The sequence below is a fragment of the Panulirus ornatus genome, chromosome 67, assembly GCF_036320965.1.
Source record: "Panulirus ornatus isolate Po-2019 chromosome 67, ASM3632096v1, whole genome shotgun sequence".
NCBI classification, from domain to species: Eukaryota; Metazoa; Arthropoda; class Malacostraca; order Decapoda; family Palinuridae; genus Panulirus; species Panulirus ornatus.
Genome location: NC_092290.1, coordinates 1,551,420 through 1,577,264, shown reverse-complemented (window position 1 = coordinate 1,577,264; position 25,845 = coordinate 1,551,420). Strand labels below are relative to the sequence as shown.

At 42.7% G+C, this 25,845-nt stretch overlaps 1 protein-coding gene across 4 annotated transcripts in view; it reads right to left on the bottom strand.

Moving 5' to 3' along the window:
- AQP (aquaporin) overlaps positions 1–24,998 on the bottom strand; it is a 36,284-nt gene extending 11,286 nt beyond the window's left edge. The window contains exon 1 of one of the 4 annotated variants that reach the window (XM_071659161.1): positions 24,862–24,998. Coding sequence is in view for 2 of the 4 variants with exons in the window: in XM_071659159.1 (XP_071515260.1) it covers positions 15,608–15,808 (201 nt within the window). In the remaining 2 variants the exon portion in view is untranslated. Of the gene's footprint in view, positions 1–3,159; positions 3,573–15,607; positions 15,824–19,977; positions 20,189–24,861 lie in introns of those variants that run through there. The other 3 variants (XM_071659162.1, XM_071659159.1, XM_071659160.1) reach the window with 3 other exon arrangements.
- Between the last annotated feature and the right edge of the window lie 847 nt (positions 24,999–25,845).

Genomic DNA, 25,845 nt, shown 5'->3' with positions numbered 1-25,845 from the left:
CTTCCATGGTTCCATCCGCTGCCAGATCCACTCCCAGATATCTAAAACACTTCACTTCCTCCAGTTTTTCTCCATTCAAACTCACCTCCCAATTGACTTGACCCTCACCCCTACTGTACCTAATAACCTTGCTCTTATTCCCATTTACTCTTAACTTTCTTCTTCCACACACTTTACCAAACTCAGTCACCAGCTTCTGCAGTTTCTCACATGAATCAGCCACCAGTGCTGTATCATCAGCGAACAACAACTGACTCACTTCCCAAGCTCTCTCATCCCCAACAGACTTCATACTTGCCCCTCTTTCCAGGACTCTTGCATTTACCTCCCTAACAACCCCATCCATAAACAAATTAAACAACCATGGAGACATCACACACCCCTGCCGCAAACCTACATTCACTGAGAACCAATCACTTTCCTCTCTTCCTACACGTACACATGCCTTACATCCTCGATAAAAACTTTTCACTGCTTCTAACAACTTGCCTCCCACACCATATATTCTTAATACCTTCCACAGAGCATCTCTATCAACTCTATCATATGCCTTCTCCAGATCCATAAATGCTACATACAAATCCATTTGCTTTTCTAAGTATTTCTCACATACATTCTTCAAAGCAAACACCTGATCCACACATCCTCTACCACTTCTGAAACCGCACTGCTCTTCCCCAATCTGATGCTCTGTACATGCCTTCACCCTCTCAATCAATACCCTCCCATATAATTTACCAGGAATACTCAACAAACTTATACCTCTGTAATTTGAGCACTCACTCTTATCCCCTTTGCCTTTGTACAATGGCACTATGCACGCATTCCGCCAATCCTCAGGCACCTCACCATGAGTCATACATACATTAAATAACCTTACCAACCAGTCAACAATACAGTCACCCCCTTTTTTAATAAATTCCACTGCAATACCATCCAAACCTGCTGCCTTGCCGGCTTTCATCTTCCGCAAAGCTTTTACTACCTCTTCTCTGTTTACCAAATCATTTTCCCTAACCCTCTCACTTTGCACACCACCTCGACCAAAACACCCTATATCTGCCACTCTGTCATCAGACACATTCAACAAACCTTCAAAATACTCATTCCATCTCCTTCTCACATCACCGCTACTTGTTATCACCTCCCCATTTACGCCCTTCACTGAAGTTCCCATTTGCTCCCTTGTCTTACGCACCCTATTTACCTCCTTCCAGAACATCTTTTTATTCTCCCTAAAATTTACTGATAGTCTCTCACCCCAACTCTCATTTGCCCTTTTTTTCACCTCTTGCACCTTTCTCTTGACCTCCTGTCTCTTTCTTTTATACTTCTCCCACTCAATTGCATTTTTTCCCTGCAAAAATCGTCCAAATGCCTCTCTCTTCTCTTTCACTAATACTCTTACTTCTTCATCCCACCACTCACTACCCTTTCTAAACAGCCCACCTCCCACTCTTCTCATGCCACAAGCATCTTTTGCGCAATCCATCACTGATTCCCTAAATACATCCCATTCCTCCCCCACTCCCCTTACTTCCATTGTTCTCACCTTTTTCCATTCTGTACACAGTCTCTCCTGGTACTTCCCCACACAGGTCTCCTTCCCAAGCTCACTTACTCTCACCACCTTCTTCACCCCAACATTCACTCCTCTTTTCTGAAAACCCATACTAATCTTCACCTTAGCCTCCACAAGATAATGATCAGACATCCCTCCAGTTGCACCTCTCAGCACATTAACATCCAAAAGTCTCTCTTTCGCACGCCTGTCAATTATATATATATATATACATACATATATATATATATATATCATGACTTTCCCTACATACATTACATATGACAGATAATTCAGTCCTAATCATAATTGTTTGACTGAGAGGTAATTACAAAGAGAAATACATCTGGAAAATATTCTACGAGAGGTAGAGCCAAGGAAGGAATGGTGTACTGTTGGTATGAAAAATACTTTTGGGAAACTAAAATACATATGTGTACATATGACCTACGTTAAAGTATGGTGCCTGGTAGATTCATAAAACAATGCCAGCATGATCTATCATTTACTGATGCCAGATGTCTGGAACTTCAGCCCATTTACTAGAGCTAGGACTAGTGAATAGGGAAGCTTCCCTATCGATTATTTTTCCCTACCTTCATCTGTCTTATATAAATGTATTATAGGATCCATGAGCTTTACAATGTGTTCATCGTACAGCCTAAACAATGTTCTACAATGACTTTCTGGCCTACATTTGGGAAACATGAAGTGACGTACAAAATATATGCAACAAGCTACTGATGTGCTATACAGGTGCAGAGAACTACAGCTGTGCTAGTGCAAATGCGGTACTATACGTGCTTAACCATCGCAACATATTCGCTGTGGCTGTTTATTAGTTCTTGGTCCTAAGATTGGAAATCATGTATACATATCCTCAGAATAAAGACTAGAAGGATTCAGGTCTAGAAGTTTTGGAAACGAAGGTTTACTGGACATGCATCCAGGCCTTAGGACATAGGTGTGAAGTCACAAGTATACATAGTATTTGTAACACGTATTTGTCCTCACAGGCCTAGAACCCACAGACCACAGGCAAATATCTCAGATGGAAGTTTAGCAGAGCACAAGTGAAGGGTTTCTGTACAATCATTTTGTCATTTTTCTAACTTGTTGAGGAAGATGGTCTGGCTAGGGGGTTCATGCCGGCCAGCTCGGCTGGGGTCAGTTGCCGACATAGTTACCTGCTAAGAAGAGTCTGGAGCAGATAAATAACATTTAAAGAGTTTTGTCATCTGTGAGGTCTTAAGTGGCCAGTGATGAGTCTTGAAGATTCTACTTCTATTGCCTTTAGCTATGTAGGAAGAAACAATAGTCCGTTATAAGCAGTGGTGCCGAGAGAAAGAAATTATGTGCTGTCTTAAGATGATTTCTAATGAGCTTTGGTCTACACCGAGTATGTACGTCTCCGTGTCTTTCTGGCAGGAAGGCACAGTACATACACAGAGTACCTACGACCTCTGCCACAAAGTTCCACATCTAACAACAATAACAGAAGACACGAAGTGCTTAAAGTTGGAAAAGTGCAGTAGTGCAGAGCGAGCAGCCATGTGCGTCCAACACGGGGAAGACTAGCCAGCAGCGTCAGCCATTACCTCCTCTCCTGGCGGGCCGTGGTGGACCACCGCCGGTGATGGCTCCCGAAGGTGGTAGCCGTGGGCGGCTGGAGGCTGGCCGCCCCCGTCCCCGCCCGTCGCTGTTCTGCTCCAGAATTCATGGTGGCCGCGGTGTGGACGGATCAAGTCATCCATATCACAGGAGTGTATCACAACAGGTTAATGACAGCTAAACTACGGCTACATCGTCCGGTACAATGCAGGGCGAGGCGTTGCATCCGTTGCAGTTTTAGGTAGCAACATCTGTCCTCCTGAACATCTTACTTGGCGTTACCCCAACTGATTACACTGTACAGGTGTTGAACAAGTGCTACACTAATAATTGTATAAAACGTCAAGTGCAGTAACTACAGAATATTACCATTAGAATATTTTCACGTGCAATCGGTGACCTGAAAGTATGAACAGGTTAGATTACTATCTGTCAGAGAATCTTAAGAACATTCCACTTCTACCAAGAAAAATACTGTGGAAAACTGTCATAAACATGTTGGATATTTGTCACACAATAATGTTTACACAAAGTTCTAATACAAACACAAGAATTCATGTAATCTCTGAAAGTTTTCATATCAGTACATTGCAAAAGCACGCACACACACTCAAGTCACATAAGTATCATAGACATCTTTCAAAAAGACAAATTACTCTGAAAACTGATATTTAGGAATTGAAACCAGGCAGATGCATTCATTTGTGACACTTAAGCTGGTGGCCGCATACAGCGTGCGGGTAAAGAACCAATGCTAGCATGTTTGCTTTTAAAGACGTGACTCCTGTCAAACATCACCGCCACTTGCAGGCAGGATAACTAACAACAGTTTTTCGTTCACTTTTGACAATGTCTTGCTTGTCTGTGAGGGAGGTAACGTTCGGCCACTTCGCCTATTTGACAATGACAAATTCCATACATTTCAACAACTATTTCATCTGTACTTATACAACATTTTGGTATAAAATAAAGGCTCAGATACAGCAAAACTGAGTTCCATATCTCTCCAGGCAACGAGCAGTACTAACGTTACCCCCTACTGCCGTATGTGGGGAGGTGCTCTTGGAATTAAACACTTGTGGAGAAAGTGAAGATGAATGTTCAGATAATAACTGAGGTCTGTGCACAGAAATCTGGTGTGGTCTGTGAACCAACTACACCTTCCATCATTCTTTCAATATGAAGTTTTGACCGTAGCTTCTACTTCCGTTACAAATCATGTATCCTATGCCCTGCTTCTACTGCTTTCCCATCCGAATCGCAAAACACTTGAAATAAACAACGAGACGGCTCGGGGTACACTGGTATACTGAAAAGTCGATGTGCGAGAGGCAGTGGACCATGTACAATCCATTTAGCTTATCTTATACATTCAAAGTAGGGAGGTTTTTGACTAATTTGTTAAAATATGGTTCCGTCTCCAGATTTTGGTGGATCGGGGTTAAAGATGGCAAACTATGTCCAAGAAGTAAAGGGGTTCTACAGTCCGTGCTTTCAGTGTATGTCTTTGGTGGCAGCGAGGCACGTACTGAAAGTCTTATCTGTATGACATGGTGATGCTTTTCATGGAAAGGAACAGGACCTTTCTCCCCAACATCCTACGCAACTGGAAGATGAGAGAGAACGAACTTGTACTCCACTTGATGGGGCAACCCACTGCATCCTAACTCTATCACTGGGGTGGGTCAGATGAGATGAATACAATGAAGGGCAGGTGAGTCCAGGTGCTTCACCGGAAGCTGCGGTTCTCGCCACAGCAAACACACACACACACACACACACACCAGACCTGATCAGCTCTGTGCCTCATATTTGACGACGTAGGAGCAGGAGTCACCAGCCTCCTTCCTTTCCCTTCCTCCATAAACCCGGCCATTTCCTCCAACCTACCTTCCTCCCGATACACCCCACAACCCACACAAGAAGGCAAAGACCTTGAAGTCAAGGATTTGATTGACTAGAGTATACACTAGCCAGTTCACAGCATATGATCCCAATCCCTGTGGCCAAGTGTCTGATGGACAGGTTGTATGCCCTACAGACTGGCCAGCACCATAACCTGCCCCACAGACAGGCTAGCGCTACAGACAGGCCAGCATCAGTACTGCCGGTGCGGCAGACAGCCCAGCGACTGCTCAGCTTTAACAGCCTGCAGCCTTGCTACCCTCCCTCTCACTTCTGCTGCTCATGTTCCCACCTACCTCATGATGCTACTCATATATGCCGTTACTGCTACAGCTATATACTAATATTGCTGCTATAATAATTCACGACTACTACGTCGCTACTAACGTCAGATATAACTGGTGCTGTCAATACAGTCATTATGCCATACATCAATATATGCTGCCGCTGTCACAATTACTAACACCAGTAACACTGCTACTGATGTAACAATTGCTCCTCTTGCTGCTCCTGTTACCACTGATGCTGTAACAGCTGATAACGTTGCCACTGCTACTATTACCTTGTACTACACTTGTCAATACCGCTACCCCTGCAGGCACTCCAGCTGCAGCTACTACTACGACCACTGTGGCCCTGTTACTTTTCCTGCTATTGTTAATGAAACTATTGTTACTGTTCTACGAGTCCTGATACACCTACCAATCCCAGTAATGAAAACCCTACAGTTACTAATAATACCACTACTAGTAATACTAAGTTATACTAATACTAATTTTCCCAATAGAAATACTCAATCGTTAAGCTTATACTGGTATAGCTATTACCTTACAAAATGATTAAATTAGCCTAGCTCCTGGTGCAAGCAGAATTACCATTTACTGATCACGCAGCAATACTCGTCAGTCCTAACGATCTGGCGGATGAAGGAAAGAAAACATGCATCACTGTAAGATCAGCTGGAACAGCTTCCCTCCGGCGCACTGGTGAACTATGCTCACTCAGACTCTGGAATTACCCTCGTACCATTTTCAACTGAATGAAGAAAATGTAAACAACACACGACAGATAAATGATGACAGTAAGATTCTGAAAAGTATTGATCACCGGCGTCGCGTCATTCTTGGTCTCAAGTGCTCACTCTCCTGGGGTTGTCAGCAGTTTTGTTACGTCACTGCGGGTCTGCCGGTGCTTCTTAACTGGTCTAGTTTTACGTCACTGCTGATATTCGTGGTCTAGTTTTACGTCACAGCTGATCTGCCATGCGTCATTGGTTTAGTTTGACGTCATTGCTGGTCTTACGTCACAGTTAGTTTAGTACTGTCATCTCGCGTGTAGCTGTCTTTACTGGTCTGATATTTTCTTGCTGTGGCACTGGTTAGGTCACTGCTGGTCTGATGTCACTGCCGTTAATTTATATCTACAATCCTCACGGCCTTTCAAAAATATTCTAAAATATCCACAACTATTGCATGGTGTGGTAAGCTTACCTTCGTTTTAGACTACCGAAAAGCGTTTGAATACGGAACATGATATATCTCATGGGCTGAAGTGGTGCATGTGACAATGAAACGCTCTATATTTCCAACTTTCACGAGTATCATCCACGTTAGTAACCTTGGTCACGGCACATGTGGTGTTTTAATACGACCTCTGATAATATTTTCAGTGACAACCACCCACAACATAACCCCCCCCCCCCCCCGCGAAAGGTCACCATCCTATTAGAAAAATAATAATAATAATAATAATAATAATAATAATAATAATAATAACAATAATAATAATTTCTTAAAGTTCCCGGGCAACAATCTACGGAGTTCCTTATATTCTGGGGACAGCAGTGGATTGAGCGATCATCATACAGTGTTTAGCCACGAACAGCGTGGGTGTTCACCACTTTATCACAGTCAAGATGATTTTGCAAGACAAAAAGCGGTAGTAACCTAATGTTTGGGGAACTTCTAATTTTAGGTCAATAGGTTAGGTTAGGTTTGGATTTGCAATGCTTCGTGATACCATGATTATCCTTACTGTGGTGTGTCGTGGCAAACGTCACACTAATTATAGGCCCGCTCCTGTTCGAATCCTGGGCGTGGCAGTCGATACACAGCCAACCCAGCTGTTCATTATATATATATATATATATATATATATATATATATATATATATATATATATATATATATATATATATAAATGACACTTGACAGCACTTACACTCTGTTTTCAGTGATTCGTCTTTCCCTATCCAAACACCTGTCTGTTTCTCCCACTCGTCCATACGCTTGTGTCCCTACCCACACACCTGCAAACTATATCAACTAATCACAAACCTTGTATTCCCAACCATCCACAAACCTGCCTGTCCGCCTCCTCACCCATTGACATACATGGCCGGCTGCTTACATCACTGATCTTCCCACCCAAACCAGGGAGGGGGGGTACCGGGCGGTAGTACACATGAGCATGGCTTCCTTCCTGTCAAGAAAGTGACGGACCCACACCGCCAGGCTCCACCCCTTCACACCCGTTGTTCAAGTATTTTGGTGACAAACACAGCAATGGCCATGAATATTTTGGACTGTCAACAACGTTTACTTATGAATATAATGCTTTTATAAATATTCTGCAAAAGTGAGAATATCTAACTACATAAAGTGACATTCTGGGACACAAAAACTGTTCTTAAGCTATAACTGCAAACGTAACTTATTCTAGCCTTCACCTTTAATACAATCACACACCACGCGTCACTTTTGAAAAACATTCATCTTCAGCAAATATCTACGACACCACCAACAACGAACACCTGTGATTCTAAACACTAAATCTGAACGCGATATCAAAAGGATAAACGTTGCTTGTCAAGTGACATCACCCACGGAAGCAGGCTGCTGGGCCTGGGAGGGACAGCGGACGTCTAGCCACCCTCGGAACTTCAGGCACACTGAGCTAGACTGTGTGGGTTCTCGCACTCGTGTGATCCCAGACACCACTATCCACTAGCATATATCCTTCATCCCGTCATCATGTTTACCAAATCACGATAAAAAGTAAGAAATGTAACAACCTTAGTCTAGTGCATTATCATATCTATAATGATTTTATAACCACACTTCCAGGGATCACGGACCATAGGTCCGTGGGAATCGCTGGTTCACTTAAATGCCGCAGTAAGGATGCTTCCCAAACTATCAAGGACGTGGAAACACCCGCAGCATCACTAAAAGAAGACAATAATCCTTGGGTTTCACCAAATCTACCCATATTTCAACGTAACCAAGGTCAGGTAAGGATCAGTTTGATTCGGGAAAATGACCTGTCCACGCATAATACTACTGTAACGAAATCAACCAAACGCTACTTTATTATCAGCTATACTTTCAACCTCAGCATTGCCTCTGATACGACAGGCATTTCTAGGAGCAATATTTCCTACATAATTGGCCCAAACACTAATAAAGAGAGAGAAAAAATATTTCTGACGGACACAATAATCACAACTTGTTCATACCAAACCCATGTAGCGGCAATACCCTAGAGGAACAATGGTATAGACAATCTGTCGAAGTATATTGTAGACTGTAGAACAAAAGTGTAGGAGCTGTATATATGGAAGGTATGTTGATGGCTCCAGAAAAAAAGGGAGATGCGATTCCCGTAGAACTAGGCTATGGGTGCTACCGGTGTCCCAGATCGTTAATAAGGCAACGACACATGAGTATATCCCGTAGGGCCGCTCACGATGGTCGCTTGTCACGCGCCTATTTACACACCGACGACGCGGGATTCCCTCGGTACAAAATTTGTATTTTCATAATCATTAAGAAAATGACCCAGAGCAGCTCCATATATATATAATCAGTGACGATTCACGACCACCTCAACAAGTGGTTAAGATCAAGAACCTCAATATGAGAGAGAATCTGTATACACCTTCGCTGCTTGGTGAGCGTCCCATACTATATTTACGTTCCGTCCACAGGAATGTTTTCTTGTCCGCAATTACAAGATGTTGTCAAGAAAAGAAAGTGTGTCTATGGTGATATAAAAGAATGAACACCACATTATCACATACGAACACTCCAGAGACCAGTCACAAACCTCTGCCACACCAGATAACACAACCATTTCACAGTCAAGACACAAGACAGGCAGGCATCACAAGGACGGTATCTCATTATGATATCTTCCACATCAGAAGCCACTGCACCACATCAGAATGAACCATTATATCACACCGGCTGCCACACCAACTTCACTGCACATCACTATCCACGAACATCAACAATACATGAACATTTTATTTACTGTGACGTCAAATAAGTACTTTTGTATTCATTTTGTACTTCCATTGCTCGTGTTAAAATTTTCCTTCCCTCCACAACCTGGCCTCTGGTGCCACTACGTCGCAGTTGTACTGTACGTGTACCACATTGGTGTTTATTATAAATTAAGGTAAGCTTCGAGTTCTAACCATTCCCTAATTGCTCTCATGTTCTGTTTCACCAGCGACGCCACTCCGATACCTAATCCTTATCGGTCATGTCAGATTTCAGGCCGTCATGCCCATGGGTCGTACGGTCGTGCTCGAGTCGTATTGTGCTCAAGGAGTACATGTCATACAAACACTTTGAGGTGCGTGTCCTTTCAAATACACCTAAACACGCAAGGGGTTTACTATCTCAGACATACAAAGGAAACATGTATTATTCTAAAGGGTCTTTTCGGGCGTTTGTCTCGTATGAATACTTGGATGTTAAGTAGTTCCCTGGCGTTCCTCCAGCTGTAACGCGTGCAGATGTTACACAGTTTTTCAACATGTAGCGATTGCCACAATGTTGTCATAAAACGTGAGAATTCCTCGGCAGCATAACTATTATCCTTATCCTCAAGGTCACTCTAGTCTTTGCTAAAAAATTCACAAAACAATAACGTGTTACTGTGATAGTTCAAGGGTCAGGGGAATATCTTTCCTCTCAACACTAGGCTATATATAGTCTGTGTGGGGGTTGTCGTTGGTACACACGTTTATAATTATCCATCAATGTCATCAGTACGTCCTCAGTCACAACAACGTCCTCAGTCCTACCTAGATTTACGGATTCTGCAGCTGTACCTGCAGTGCGGAACACGCCAAGATGACGATGGTTCCTCTCGGTTCTGTACAGAATTTACACGAGAACGTAAAGCCCGTGAGGACAGATATACAGACGCTCGTCCCGAACGTTAACGCAGACATACCAGTTGAGGTGCAGCCGCCGCGCCAGGGAGCTACATTAATCATATGACAACCTCTTGACCATGTGTTGTTAGAAGCCAACTATGTAACGGACGTTACAAAAACAATCGACACATAGACAACTCACAACAGAAGGACCTACCTACCGGAGGGGAGACTCCTAACAAGGCGACCCACATTACTTGGCTCCTGTGAAAGCTCGCCAGTGAACGTTCAAAAAGACGAAGCAGCCTCAGCCTCCGCTCCCTCGGGAGGCAGCCACGGGGTTACTTGGCAAGCTAACGGTAGGATCACCATCATCCGTGCTAGGCGGCTTGGCTATCCTAAAATATTTACATCACAAGTATATTTTACCTCAACTGTGCCTGAATGAGCATATTCTCAAAAATGAATAGTAGTTTTGCTGAAACGTGATGTATTTCAATGTAAAATAGGATAAAATACATTACGAAAACCTAACCTTCCATTGTTCAATAGATGTTACTCGTTTTTTAATAGTTTTCGGTTAAAATACTGTTATATTACAATTATATTCTCTTTACAGCTGCTTGAAATAATACATTCACGGAATTGTAATCTTTTTGCTGAAATGACGTACGCATTACAGTGGAAAGTTGGATAAAATCATAAAAACTTTACTTTTGCTGTATTTCGTGGTTTAAAAGATATTACCGAAATCGCTTTCCGAATAATATTCAGTTAAACTGTTGTATTACAATTATTTTCTATCCTAATTGATTTGAAGAAAAACGAATAAACATATACAATATTTTTGCTGAAACTCCCCGCGTTTCAGTTTAAAATGCCGTAATAATATGGTAAACAATTTGCCTTCGACGCTCGGTGATTCAGGCTCAGCGAACCTCAGTTTATAGGACGTAGAGTGTTTTCGCGAGGATTTTCTGAAACGAGTTTTGTATGCCATATAATATGGTGCTATATTACCCTAATTTGTTGTTCCATTACCCTCAAAAACTTGGGTCGACCAACACACGAGGCATATCATAAATCAATGTTCTCTTGGCCAAAAATCAAGGGTTGACTTGTACACGACGTAGACTTATAGACGAGTATATACGGTATATTCATTTTTCATAGTAGCCTATACCCTGTTCACTCAGATCTGATAGCTGGTTGGACACAAAGCTTAGCTGGTATTGTCATATTTAGAAAATAAGCAGCAAGACAATATGAGTATAAACACAATTTCAACGTACGGTAATATTAAAGGCTGCTTAGGAAGGACCGATACACAGGAAAAGACTCCATGACCAGGGCTCTGCCGTATCACCCTGACGGGTATGTGTTTTTCGAATCGTTTTCAGATATACGTCTGCTGGTGTAGTGCCACCCATCACCGTCACCACCCGCCTGTGGACGTACAGCCACACAGGATGGACAGACACCGATGACCAAGCAAAGCTGCAGACCTGGAAGCCAGCAACAGCAGCAGGAGTTTCAGTCACGTCTGTTCAGAAGTGGACGTAATGAGTGAAAGAAACTTTCCGATCCTGCATTAGAGCAGCTGATTCCCACACCTTATGGCCACAACGGCTGGAGCAGCGTCCTGACAGCTGGACCACAGGCCTCCTAATGCACACTGGTCAACATCTGTCAGGCAACATCAGCCAATTATACATTTCTACTTGATTTCATTCACTATTATCTTTCTTTATCATAAAAGTATGAGAATGAATGGGAAGAGAAGTAGGAATGTGAGAAGGTAAGTTATAGAAAGAAATGGAATACTAAAAAAATGCAACTCAAGAAAGAAATGAGGTAACACAACCAAAAATAAAAGAAAGACAAGTAAATGGAGGAAGAAATGGTCAAAGGGTAATAATGTATACATTAAAGAGAAAAAAATAAGAGGGAAAGGAGGAAAATAAAAGTGATAAAAAAGGATCAGACCAAAGAAAATGGCTTTACTTAAAATGATGAGAATCTAAAGAGAGGATGAGAACTAACAAAGGCGGAATGCAGGACTTCAAAGCAAACGAGAAAGGGGGAGAAGCAATAAAGAGAAGAGGGAAAAGACAGAGGTGGGGAGGGAGCAGCGATGGAGTGGTTGCCACACTGCTGGTGTATTTTGGTGCCGCCGCCGCCACTGGCTTACCTCTGCTGGTAAGGAGGGTCCGTCTCTACCTGCTGCTGGCAGGGATGGCTCGTCTCTACCTGCTGCTGGTGAGGATGGCTCGTCTCTCTACCTGCTGCTGGTGGGGATGGCACATCTCTACCTGTTGCTGGTGGGATGGCCCGTCTCTACCTGCTGCTGGTGAGGAGGGCCCTCTCTACCTGCTGCTGGTGAGGAGGGCCCTCTCTACCTGCTGCTGGTGGGGAAGGCCCGTCTCTACCTGCTGCTAGAGGATGGTCCATCTCTACCTGCTGATGGTAATGGTGACTCACAGTGAGATCTGTTGGTCATACTGGACAGTTGTTCGTGACTGCTGTTGCCTTAATGTTAGAAATCAGCTACAGCTGCGAGGTCTGTGAGACGGTGTTGCTCGTGGATGTTCGTGGAGTCTAATAAATATCTGTAATGACCTAAGCTGCGAGACTTTGTTGTAAGGTTTCCTTGAAAGGCTGATCTTGAGCATTCTTGGTTAGCACTGTTTGTAAGCCGTGTTGGAAGACTAAGTAAGATCACCCAGGCCACGGCATCTATATTAAACTTTGTCGGTCCGCTTAACATACGGGCTATGTAAGGTTTCTTTGGGTCGTCTTCTTGTGTGGCTTAGTCTACTTTTCCTTCCCAAACAATCATTTAGACTTCTAATCACTTAGTTAATCATTTAGTTAATCTAATTTCTGCTACTGGTCTTGGCTAACTCGAATCAACCAACCGCCGTCATCATAACCGTATGACCACGGCGGCACAACCTCGGTATGATGACCTGTGAACTGACCACTTTAAGGTCAGGTCAATGTCCAGGTCGTCATAACCAGGGATCGTCCAACACGTGTTTCAACTATCAATTTCACTTTAATTCAGCCTAAAACTACTTTTTTACTTTCTGACCGGTTGGTTTGTTTATCCTAGTCTGTAAGTGCTGATAACTACCCTTCATGAAAGAAGTAAACACATGAGCTGTCTCGCGTGCTCCTCTGTTCTGTACTACTACTTGTTCAACATCTGCATGACGGAACAAACACTAGTAAATGTGTTTAAGTGAAGTGCTCACAAACTCCTAATTGCCAGACATAAAAGCTTTCTTGAACACAAATCGTCATAGATTGTTACTTTAGCAAATGTGTAGCATTAGCAGTAAGTACGACTGTCTACACGAGGCTACATATTGACCTGGGCTTGTCACGCTACCCACACCCAGGTACGCCTACACAAGACAAGAGTTCATTAGACGTTCATCAGATTTCTCTGTTCGATTTGATGTCATTAATCATTAATAATAATTCCGTGGATGCAGGCCCGCTATTTCCTATCCTGATACCTTTCCTTCTATTTGAACTTTCCGTCTGCACTTTCCTATTTCCCCTTCTATTCACTTTTTACTCTCTCTCTCTCTCTCTCTCTCTCTCTCTCTCTCTCTCTCTCTCTCTCTCTCTCTCTCTCATGCAACCACGCAAAAACTCACGAGACAGGAATAACCGGCTGCAATGAACATCAGTATATGTTTGAGTTCCCCTGATGCAGACGGTAATGTCACTCGAGATCTTCCGGTACCCAGAGCGCCAAAGTGGCTTGTCATGTACCTCATCACTATACATGTCACCAAAAAGTACTGTCTGTTAATCGTTCATAAACGTCAATCAACTTACATCACACATCTCTAAATTGACTTCTGTTTCCCCACTTTATTTCCCTTCGTCAACCTCTTTTCTGTATCTTAATAATAATACTACTAATAATATTAACAATAATAATAGATATAATGCACAATGGTCTTTCATCATCACATATATACTAGGTCTTCCACTATCGAGATATGACAGGCTAAATATCTTCCTAAAGCTGATAGTAATGCTTTCAAGGCAATGATGGCTAGTAAACATTTATCCACCTATCACGTCTCTATTCTCCTGAAACTAACACACGAAGGGTCTGTGTTTCTTCACCAACTATTGACAGAACCAATAGACTGAAGGTTGGTGTTCACAAACTGCTAGAAGTGCTTATGCTCATTGATAAGTGTTATGGAAGGAGTATTGCATGACGTAAGCATACGGCCGTCACTACAGCACCAACTGACGTCACTACAAGGGGAGGTGGTATAACTGGCGAGATGGACGGGTGGGTGCACATGAAACGTCGCGTATATACAGTCTATACATGAAGTCATTGTAAGTAGCATTAACAGATATAACAGCCACTGCGTACCCCAAGCAAACACCATACAACGATTCATATACAAAATTAGACGACGTAACATGATATTAAGGAACAAACTTGTTATAAAAATAGTGAAGTGTTTTTGTAGCATTTGAGAAGTGGATGAATCTAACCAATAAATCAAATGATGAAACTGTAAACTACAACAACCCTTAAACAGTTTCATGGCGGATAATTGATATTCATGAGAAGGGGTTACACGAATGTACACATCCCAGACAGTACTCTACGAAGAGGTATTCATACGTAAGCAATTACGCACACAGTAGCCATAATTTGACGTCGACATCTTACACAAAATATGGCAGTCCATCTCACCTCCCCTTTCTCCCTTTTTTCCGCCGAAATGTTGCATCTCACATATTACAGTGGCTTCTGTGCTCTCAACGGCTGGCTGCGTGAGTACCTCTGCCTGAGTAAGCCACAACGTACCCATGTACTGTAGTAACTTGAGGATTGGATGATACGATGCTTGTTCGCCTTCCACAGCTAAAATGTGGGACTCTTAACGATCGTGTCTTTTAACAACTCGGACAAACCGCCTGTCATTACATGAAAACCAGATTTATTTTTCTACCGGTTTGACCCTAATGTTGGAAAGACTGCTGTAACAGTGCCTTAATTCTCTCTCTCTCTCTCTCTCTCTCTCTCTCTCTCTCTCTCTCTCTCTCTCTCTCTCTCTCTCTCTCTCTCTCTCACTTATCCACAGTGGAGTGGTAATAAAGTTAGTGGCAAGACATGATCTGGTTACAGAGGCAGAAATAACTACTTGCCTGTGCCAAGATCTAATTAATCTCTATATCCTTGTCCTAAAAGAACTAACTAGTCTGCACGTGTAAACCAGAATAATAGTCGACTAGGCTTCTTCGCCGAGTAGATTACAATACATCATTTCTTGGTTGTAGCACACCATGCGTCCTTCCTTCTACTACCTTACCTTAACACTGAGGTTCACTACTGTATGTATCCCTGAGCACGTTACGAACTGCACTTGGCAAACGACTGTCTTGTTCCCGCTCCCCGAGGTAAGGAGAGACTGGCTTCCCTCCTTCCCTCCCACCGCTTCAGGTGACCTTGAGCAGGTCAACCTTCCACCAACATTACTTACACTGCAGGACGCTCGAACTGGTTGTATCATCAACTACATGAGAAAAATACCATGATCATATACTCCAGCATCTGTGATGCAGCTAAGAAGGCGTGTTTAATGTATGTTTAATAGGCTAACAATAAATTATATCTTATAAAGGCGATTTGGGTCAACGTATAAGGCAAATGACTCCTACGGACTGCCAATACAACCAGCCTGCACCAAGACACGGAGAAAATAACATGTACGTCACATAACGGTAGTGTACGGACTCGCTCTACCGATCGGCTCAACAAGAACGAATTGTTTCATTTGATCACCTGCGCGATACCTTGGCAGTGTAACTCGACACAACTTGTGGACGGATGGGTAGTCGGGTGAGTTTGTGGTCTTCTATGAAGCAACGCCGTTCCACTGCGGCCTTCGCAGGAACGAGCATTCAAAGAAAACTTGGTTTTCCTCAGTTATACGTCGGAAGGCTACTAAGTCTGGAGGGAACCATGATTTCTAGTGATCACTGGTTGTTCACCGATTTAAAGTAAGCCGCCTTAAGTGGCCCCATGTATATCAAACTTCTCCATTATTGATAAGAAATACTCAGTACGACGCGAGTTGCTAATCGTTTTCCTCTAACTTAAAACATTAAGATCTTTTATGTTGAATAAGGTCCCTCCACACACCAAGCGTCGCGGGGGCTGCCTGTTGGTGAAGAACGCCAGAACCTAACGCTATCATCCACGGTCCATCGCTACGTCACTTAACATACTTCTCATGTGACCAGACGCCCAAACCTTGAGTACAGTGATCGATACTTCAGTCACGGCATATTCGATACTGCTTCGTAGCCAGTTTCCGCTAGTTTATGGTACAGAAATATGACAAATGATTGGTTTGAATGGAAGCGTTCAAAGTTTGCGTACACTCCAACCTTCGCTTGTCAGTATTTCATTAATATTCTAACATATCGAATATTTTGAGATTTTTTCACCCCGCGCCCTAGAAGATAATAACCTACAAACAAAAATAAACTAAATATAAAGCCATCAGTAAGATATGCATAAATACTAGCAAGGGCTGATGATCTCGGAGGTACTATAGTCAAATGCCATTCCTCACTCCCCATGTTTGTTCCGCTACCTGGCAACTCCCCAATACGCCACAGTACCAGCATCCTCTCCTCAGTAAATTAATGGCCGCTACTTACAACACAGAGATACATATATAACAGGGGCTTAAGATCCCTCCCCATTGTCTATCGTCTTACACACATATTGAAGTACAATCAACTTAATCATCTTGACACTATCTATTTCTAAGTTTTTGGGCAGTGTCGATATTCAGCTTCCTATGACCGTATCAGTACATAGGATACGATGATAATAGCACCTCAACTCCACAAAATGTGGCAGAAACTCGAAGACAATGGAGAGACATGCTAGAGAGAGAAACGCAGGACCTTGACAACGCTGAAAATGTATCACAGTTCCACAGTCCAAAGGATACCTGCAATCGTCCGTCAATATACACAAACAATAATTCTTAGCTTACTTCGGACCAATTCCTTCCTAAATCAAAGGACAAAATCACACACACACACACACACACACACACATTATGCTGGAGAATGGCAGCAAATAAAGGCATCCAACAAACCTCCTACACACTACAGCGTAACCTCCATTATTAACCTGTACAACCTGTCTATTCTTCGACCGTACTCTCCCCTGTCTAATCCCTCCCTACCTACCCCAACAATACCTGATAAAAAAAAAAAGGGGGTTCTCTCGCGGTCACATTCCAAATCCAGCCAACTCTAACACGGAGGAATGAGATTCCCCCCCCCCCCCCCGCCTGGCAACGTGAGGGTCCTATCTCGGGTTAAAGAATGGCAGGTAGGAATAAAAACTCCTCTCTCTCTTCCCTAATTGTGTCACTGACACACATCAGCCTCAGAGCCTAGCCAGGCCCCGTCCTCGTGGTATCCATTCAATCCACCTCTTAATCTTCTGCCCACAGTTCAGTCCATCCTCCCATCGTCTGCCCACAATCCAGTCCACTTCCTATCTACTACGTACGGTTCAGTCCCACCTTCCTACCTTCAGCCCACCGTTCAACCCACCTGGTTCTCTTCCATGTGCTAAACCAACCATTGTTGTGTACTTTTATATTTCTGAATTCAGGGTCATCCAACTTGCTAATCGTCTGCAGCTCAGTGCAGTTCCTACACGTCCTCATTAAATGCTATCCCCAAGTGTAGTTACATACTGTACTCTTCTCCTGCTGGCCGAATGTACAGCCTAACATAATAACATTCCACTGGCCGGCTACACCACGACCCGCTCGTTGCCTAACATTATGGTCCGGCACGATGTATGACCCCGATACAATGACTCGCCCTTGTTACCTTCAATGTACCAGCTCACTTAACACGATATACTGACGTTCGTATAAGATCATATGCATAATTTCTGGCCATGACAACTCATTAGTATTTAGCTCAGCCTAACTATATATACTCCATCCGTAAGGACCGTAACAACCGAATGAGAAAAGGTATTTACATATATATTTCCTTACGTACAATGTTTGACTGTCCATAGTGGCGAAGAAACTGTGACAGCTAACACTCAGAGTCGTCCTTACATCTGGAAGTCCTCTTAGCTCACACTCAGGTGTCGTCCTATACCCGGAAGTCCTCCCAACACACACCCTACTTGCTCGCCTTCAACTGTAGCACTAGTCTCTCACTGTTTCACGAACCCTTCAGCTTCGAGCTGAAGTGAAGCCGTTTCGAACCATCAGACCAATACAAATCCTCACAAAATGCCCTAATTCTTTATAATGCTTTAGGTAGTAAATGCATCACCAAAGGCAACTTAAGAAGATGGTGCAGTGAAAGATGAATGCAACACTCACTGCAAGCAACTTCTTACCGAGTAGTAGTTTTATTGAAACAAACCCTGAGTGTGGACCGACTCCATAATATGGCCCATTCACAAAAACGTGAATACGAACTGCAGTGATTACATATCAGTAAGAATATAATCAATATAATTACTGCCAATGATGATTTTTTCCAAAATGATACCGTAACGAAGGGAAGACAACATCATTCAGGTGCACCGTCGCGACAGCCATCCTCCTAATGAACCTAGCGAAGCCTCAGGCCTCAGGTGCCGCCCGGGGTACGGTGGGCTTGAGTGATGGTGACAACTTTGGGGATGACGATGTTTACGGGTGAGTCTGTGTGATCGAGTTACTTTAGAGCTAAAATGTGTTAACTGGATTAACGAATGATCCAGCATACCCTAGCGTTTAAAAGTATATCAACGATGAAACTATAGAACTGAAGTTATCTATATCCTGTGATAAGAATCCTCCAAAGTAAACTGGTTGTGTGAAACCAGCCCGTCATCCTCTCCCAGTTAGCACCATACATGACACGTGAAAATACTAAGCTACACAATGATGTGAGAGATCATCTTCCCCAGGTCCTGAACTGTGTAACATGTCAGTCAGTGTGCGATGTGACGCTTTATTATTATATCTCCTTCCACGTCCATGTTTGATCAGACACACATCCAGTCCTCACGGTACTTATATACACTCGGGAAACATGAACTTCCTTACCATATCTGCGCTTAAAGGGATTTAAGGTTTCGGATACAGAGGGAAGATACGTGTCCTTGGGATAGTATTTGAAGCGAAAGGTTAAGCGTTCTAATTGTTAAGCTCGATTTTACACTCTTCTAACGTCACTGTCTCCCATTAGTGATAATACCCTCTTCAATACACCTACGTACTAGCAGGAGGAGCAGAATTACACTTAAGAGATACTGAAAATCTACAGACGGTTTCTGCGATGTAACGTGACAGGAAGCCTCGAAGGCCGATGTTCCATGTGCGTGAATGTGACTCGTGTGTGGACCGACGCCAGTGCCGTCAAAAAGTCACTGTCTACGTGATCTATCCCGTCCGTGGCCGACACTCGAGTATAGTGAAAATATAGGAATTTCCAATGGCTCAGGGAATACATATGACAACGGTAATATAAAAAGTTTGAAAATGTCAAAAGCCACAATTATCATCGTCTTGAATGAATCACTGGAGTGGAGTGGATTTCTTGGTTTGAACGTATTATTCTAAGTCTGCATTTAAATCAACTTTGAATGTCAGTGATATCTAACACATAAGTTTAACGAAGTCTCTTTACTCACTGTAAACGTTAAAGGCCATCAAGTTTCAGCTGATTATTATTACAACTGTGGCCGACTCCTTCCCACGGAGCCGATAATCAACGACGTCAGAATCAACCAAGGACCTCCAGTTGTTCAGACCACAACACTGTCTTGGTCAACTCTCAGCTTCAGCTTACACCAACAACCGAATGTAACAAACACATCCTGCTGGTTATGTGTAGATATCTGTGGTCCTGAGAACAAACTACGTCACTGTTATAATGCCATGTTGGCCATTTCTGATATGCAATGTTAGGTTAAATAGAGAGCAATGACTGGGTCAATTTATGCATATCATTATCCACATAGGCATATGTCTGAAGTAAGCTTTTGAAATGAATTCTAGATGCATCATATTGATATACAAGTGAAGGTTATTGTTGTTGTTGTAGTGAGAGCTGGCAACTGAATCAAGACGTTCACCATTACAGCGACTCCATGTTCCGTATCGTAACATTTCTCATTAGTTAAATGAAAATGATAGTTTTATAAAATAGAAAACATAATATTACCTAACCATGCAATACCTCATCCCTTACGATCTCTATGGTATGAGCGGTCTGTTAAAGAAATGTTCTTTTGAAACCAAAGTTGACTCCTCAAGATACCTTGGAACAAGTTAAAGGTCGGAGAAATGTTGTGAACCAGCTCGGTGCATGGGTCACATTTTACTGCCAAAAAAACGTTTTTCACCAAAAAGAAATTAGTGCGATACGATCATAATTGTGGAAAGAAGAGAACCAAACACTATTTCCAAAGACCCATCCCGTTATTCTACATCAGTTAGTGAACATGGCAGAGGTGTCATGTTGCCGTGGCAAGATCACTTGAGGGTTACAGGATCTGCCTAATAGGTTATCCTGATCGCAACACACTACCGATGAAGGGAACCAGACCCAAACCCTACAAAGGCAGCATCAGGATGTTTCTTCGTTTTCCCTATTAACTTTACGAGTTACAGAATACGAGGCCAGGCTTTACTGAGCTATTGTACTGACGCCATCTGTATGCACCATTACTGTAATGTTTTGAGTGTCACGTATCTCTATAAAAATATATATTAAAGGCCTGACACTTTTGTTGATATAAGAATACAACATATGAAGATCCAGATAACGGTCATGGCTACAAGCTACACATTTACTGGTCTCAAGACAATGTTATGTATTGGATGTTTTGTTTATGCTGCACTGCTTACACTGTGGTGTACGTCAATCAGGCGTTCAAGATTTTCGAAAAATCTTTATCAAATGATCTGAATATTATCCTTACACCACTTGAAAATTTATCTACATAGATAAAGAGATTCAGGCTATAAGATTTATGCTTACTCCAAAGCTGGTTAATACTATATCTATTTCAGAGTTCTGGTCAATATATATATATATATATATATATATATATATATATATATATATATATATATATATATATATATATATATATATACGATATAACATATATGAAACGAGAGACAACTCATGATGGGGCGATGGCCCTGTCAGGGAATCCAGCTTAGGTGACCCAAACTGTGCCGCCTTGGGAAATTCCTCCGTCGTCACCTTAATGCCGATAGTAATGTGTTCTGCTCATGATCTCGTGGTCTTTTATTGAGCAACAAAGTCATATGGTAAAACTTGTGTAGTCTCACAACTCGTTGAACGTTGCGAATGTTTGGTCACGTTCTCCCGCTTTTATCAAGAAATCATAATCTGAAATTTGGTTAAATTAGATTTATTCGATTTGGTAATACGCGTATTAACTCAAGAATTACTCAGATTTGATTATGTTTTAGTATTGTGAGCATATCTAACTTGAATCAGGCGACGCTGCTCCGTATATGAATTATGAACGTCGTGGAAGGTGTAACACGGCTGGAATGCCTTGTGAGGTGTTCGTGGGACCACTCTCGACCTCCAACAGCGAAGTGTGAAACTAACGTTTATTTGTCGTCTTTCCTTCTTCCTGTAACCTTTCTACCTTTATAAGTCAGGTCTGCAAGCACCGGAACTCAAATTTATTTTATCTATATTTTCCCCAGTCTCCTCATTTTTCCTTTCCTCGAGATGTATTATACGAGATTTATCTTCTATCCCAAAGTTTCACTTTCTATTGTTTTTAGCATATGTCTTGGGCCACATACATTCTCCTCAAAGCTGGGAACACGATGAACAGAGCCCTAACTGTACTTACTTAAGGGCAGACATTAGGAAATACGAAATGTGCCAAAATGTAAGAATATATTACCTGGAATGTGTCTTTCATATTTACATCACGTTCTTTCATGTGTGTGACATTGTTTGAAACTATTACTACTTATCAACACTGAAGCCTTAGTCAAAAACCCGTTAAAATCATAGAGTAAAATTGTCATAGAATGAAAGGCACCAGCATCAACACCTGCCGGGGTACGGCTCCGTTTCCCGTAGTAACTAATATCTGTCTGACCTAAGGACGGAGGTGAACAGGTGGTCTTGTGTAGTATCGTGAATGTTGATGTGTGTGCCTACACAGAGGTTACGTGCGATTATGTTCAGTGTATAGACGTAAAAAATGACCTCTAAAATCATGTACAATTGGTCACTTTTCACAATATGGCTAAAAGCCTCACCTAAGCCAGCAGGCGGGTCGACGTCTGTGCACCGAACTCACGTTGCACATACACGTATGAATGAGATGTGGTTGATATGGTAAGGTAGCACAAAATTTGAAGGTAATTTTACATAAATATTTAAAAGCATCCTGGTTAAAAGTTTATTACAAAAAATGAATGGAGCTACTTATATAATTAGAACAGAGGATTTCTTAACCTATTATGTAAATGAGAAAGATACGATTAATATGAAATTCTCACATGTATAACATCATGTCTGTCAGCACATGTTATCAACAGACAGAAAAATACAGAATACTTCCTGTACTTTATGTTCGTCGTATGGCCTTAGACTTCAGCTGAATGACCTTTAACTGTTGAAAAGTAGCAAATCCAACAACATACATACATAAGAGGGAAACTAAGGAAAGCTTAACGATATACTCTATTCTGAAACTTGACTGTTGCCATGGCTGCCATGGACCCCCTAGCGGGTAACAGGCACCTACCACTGCAGGGGAAGACACTGTTGTTCATAGTGTGGGCCACAGCGCTGCTCTGGGTGACAAATGAGCACTTAGTGTGACAGTAGAGGTAAGCAGTACTACAGTGTAGCAACAATAACAAAGTCTCCGTCCATCACTGCTGGGGACAACAGTGTCAAGGTCTCCGTCTGGCACTGAGGATGGCACTATTTCCACCGTGCGAGCCCCAGGGTAGGTGCCAATGTCACCCCATATTTACTACGGTGCCTCCAAGGGACCTTGCCAGTTGGCGCCACCATTAAGACCAATATCACATTTTCTCTCCGAAATCCCAAGAAAACCTTATTTCGTTGCGTGAACATGCACATATTGTAATGATGTATGTACATGTATTGTGATCAAAAGAGGAAAAATAAGTTAACTACAACAACTCAAGTTTCCATAGTAAGAACAGGTATTACTATTTGGGAGAATTGTTTAGATATTTACACGACCTAACATGATGCCAAGAAATTTGCGCAAAGATCGTGAATGTTTTGAATGATTCCTGAACCCTTCAGAGGCACAGTTGATCTCACGACCTGAATCGTCATTACCCAGCTGTCGTCGGCGCGCCAGATGGCCCGCTCAACGGATATAGGGAGTTTCACATGAACGGTTACCAGGCGTAAATAACCTGCTGTCTGCTTATCCTGTTGCTGGGACATTCCCCCTAGCTGCTGGGACACACCCTTAGCTGTCGTATCAAACCAGGACGACCTTCCTCCCGTACAACCTGTCCTAAGGCCAACCTCTGTCTGTTTATTAGTGTTTATTTTTTTCTAAGGAATATCTTGTAGCGATTGCGAACACCAGATTCTTTAGGACAGATTCTGTCGGACGCCAAAAGAATTAGAATAACATTTCTTTTAGGCACTTACATCCCAAATGTAGATTACAGAGTGAAACAAGTGTACATTATAAGTCAGGTCTCACCAAAACATTTTACATCAATGTTAGAAACATCTACAGCGATAACATCGTTCACTTGATGAACGCTCTCCCTGGTCTGGATGTGGTCGACGATGCAGGGATCACCACCGTCCTTGACTTCAGGTTCTGAAATTCTGCGGTGCCTTGGGCACGATGATACGATCCTTGGGTATGACGGTACAAACCATGAGCATGATGGTACGACCCTTGGGTATGATGACTTTGACTTTATTTGACCTTTGATTGTCAGACCCGAGGTCATGCGTGATGCCCAAGGGCCGTAGCTGTCCTCAAGAGAGTAAGTTTTGTCACTTTAACCACCCCTCGTTGTGACAACCACTTCAGCTGTAACAACGTACGAAGCTTTATACCGAACAAGCTGTTCACCATCTACCGGCACTTTTAAACTCTTGCAGTCATAAATGTCCGGCTCATGAGACCTCACAGTCACCGTAGCCGGCACGTATTTTCGTTGCTCCCGAGCCTCATGCCAACACAACACAGGAGGAACCAGAGTAACAAGTAGCAGACCTACAGCGAGCCGGTCTAGGAGACGCCAAACTTGTCCTTTTCTTTGGTCGCAATGAAGTCTACATGAGAAGTAAATAACGAGTACTACCTCGCCGTGCAGGTGCACCCGGACTCAGGTGCAGCAGAGGCTGTCGTACTTGCTATGTTAGCTGCGCTCAGCTGGAGATGAGAGGCAAATTGAAGATGATAATGATAAATGAAAAATATGATCCTTAAGAGGAAGATGATGATAAATGAAAAATATGATCCTTAAGAGGAAGCCGACGTGAGGTAAACACTCACGAAGGGTTGGTTGAGCTCAGCAGCGGCCACTCCCAGCACTTGCCAACGACCTACTGAGGAAGTTGTCACTTCAGTGCCAACTGTTCCCCACAGTGCCCCACCATACCACTGGGGTGCCAAGTGTCACAAGCAGTGCCACAGCTCTGGGGTTACACCGTCAGCAAGAACCTTCAGGCAGAGGAGCTGCCTCAACCATGAGTAAAGCTGACATGTTTGGTGTCCTCTCTACATATGTGCATTTACCTGTTTGTACTCTCTTATGCGTGTTTGTTCAGACAGGTAAATAACATCAACAGCCTCATCCATGTCATCATCTGTCTCTAATATATTTCGTATTTCCTTTCCTACAGAGTATCGGTCACCTCAATCCATCCAGTTCCCGTCTGATCCCTTCCCATTATCAATTTGATCTTCCTCCACCTGTACTCCTCCGATACTCCATCTTTCACCGCTGATCTTACTGTTTCCACTCCCAGTCTGCTCCTTAGAGAGCCTTACCTGATTCTCATATAATGACTCCAACAACTTGTTTAAACTTTCCCTTTACGTCATTCTCTTGCATCCTCCTCTTTTTTTTTTCTCTCTCTCTCTGCCTTAGTTAGTTTCTTACATCTAATAAAGAAATATTATATCTTTCTGGTTTTATTCTCTGACAGTAAAATACCTTTGGCCAGGTGTAAGAGATGTCCCGCCATATGATCGTTACAGAAGTGAGTGGTGTCACTCGGGACCAGGGGCGTTGGCAGCACACGTCAGGTACCTACCATGTAAGGCCGTCTTGCTCCCTCAGCTCCTCCACAGTTATGTTTGCTACCTCCTACAGTCAAGACCTGAGCATCACAGATGAAAGGAAAAATACGTCGTAAGTCTACGATATGCTGTTAGGTTCAAATCTATTGTTACATCAAATGAAAAATTAAGAATTGCATATTCAGACAAAAATCTGAAAATAAAAGCACTACATATGCATTACATAACTTGACA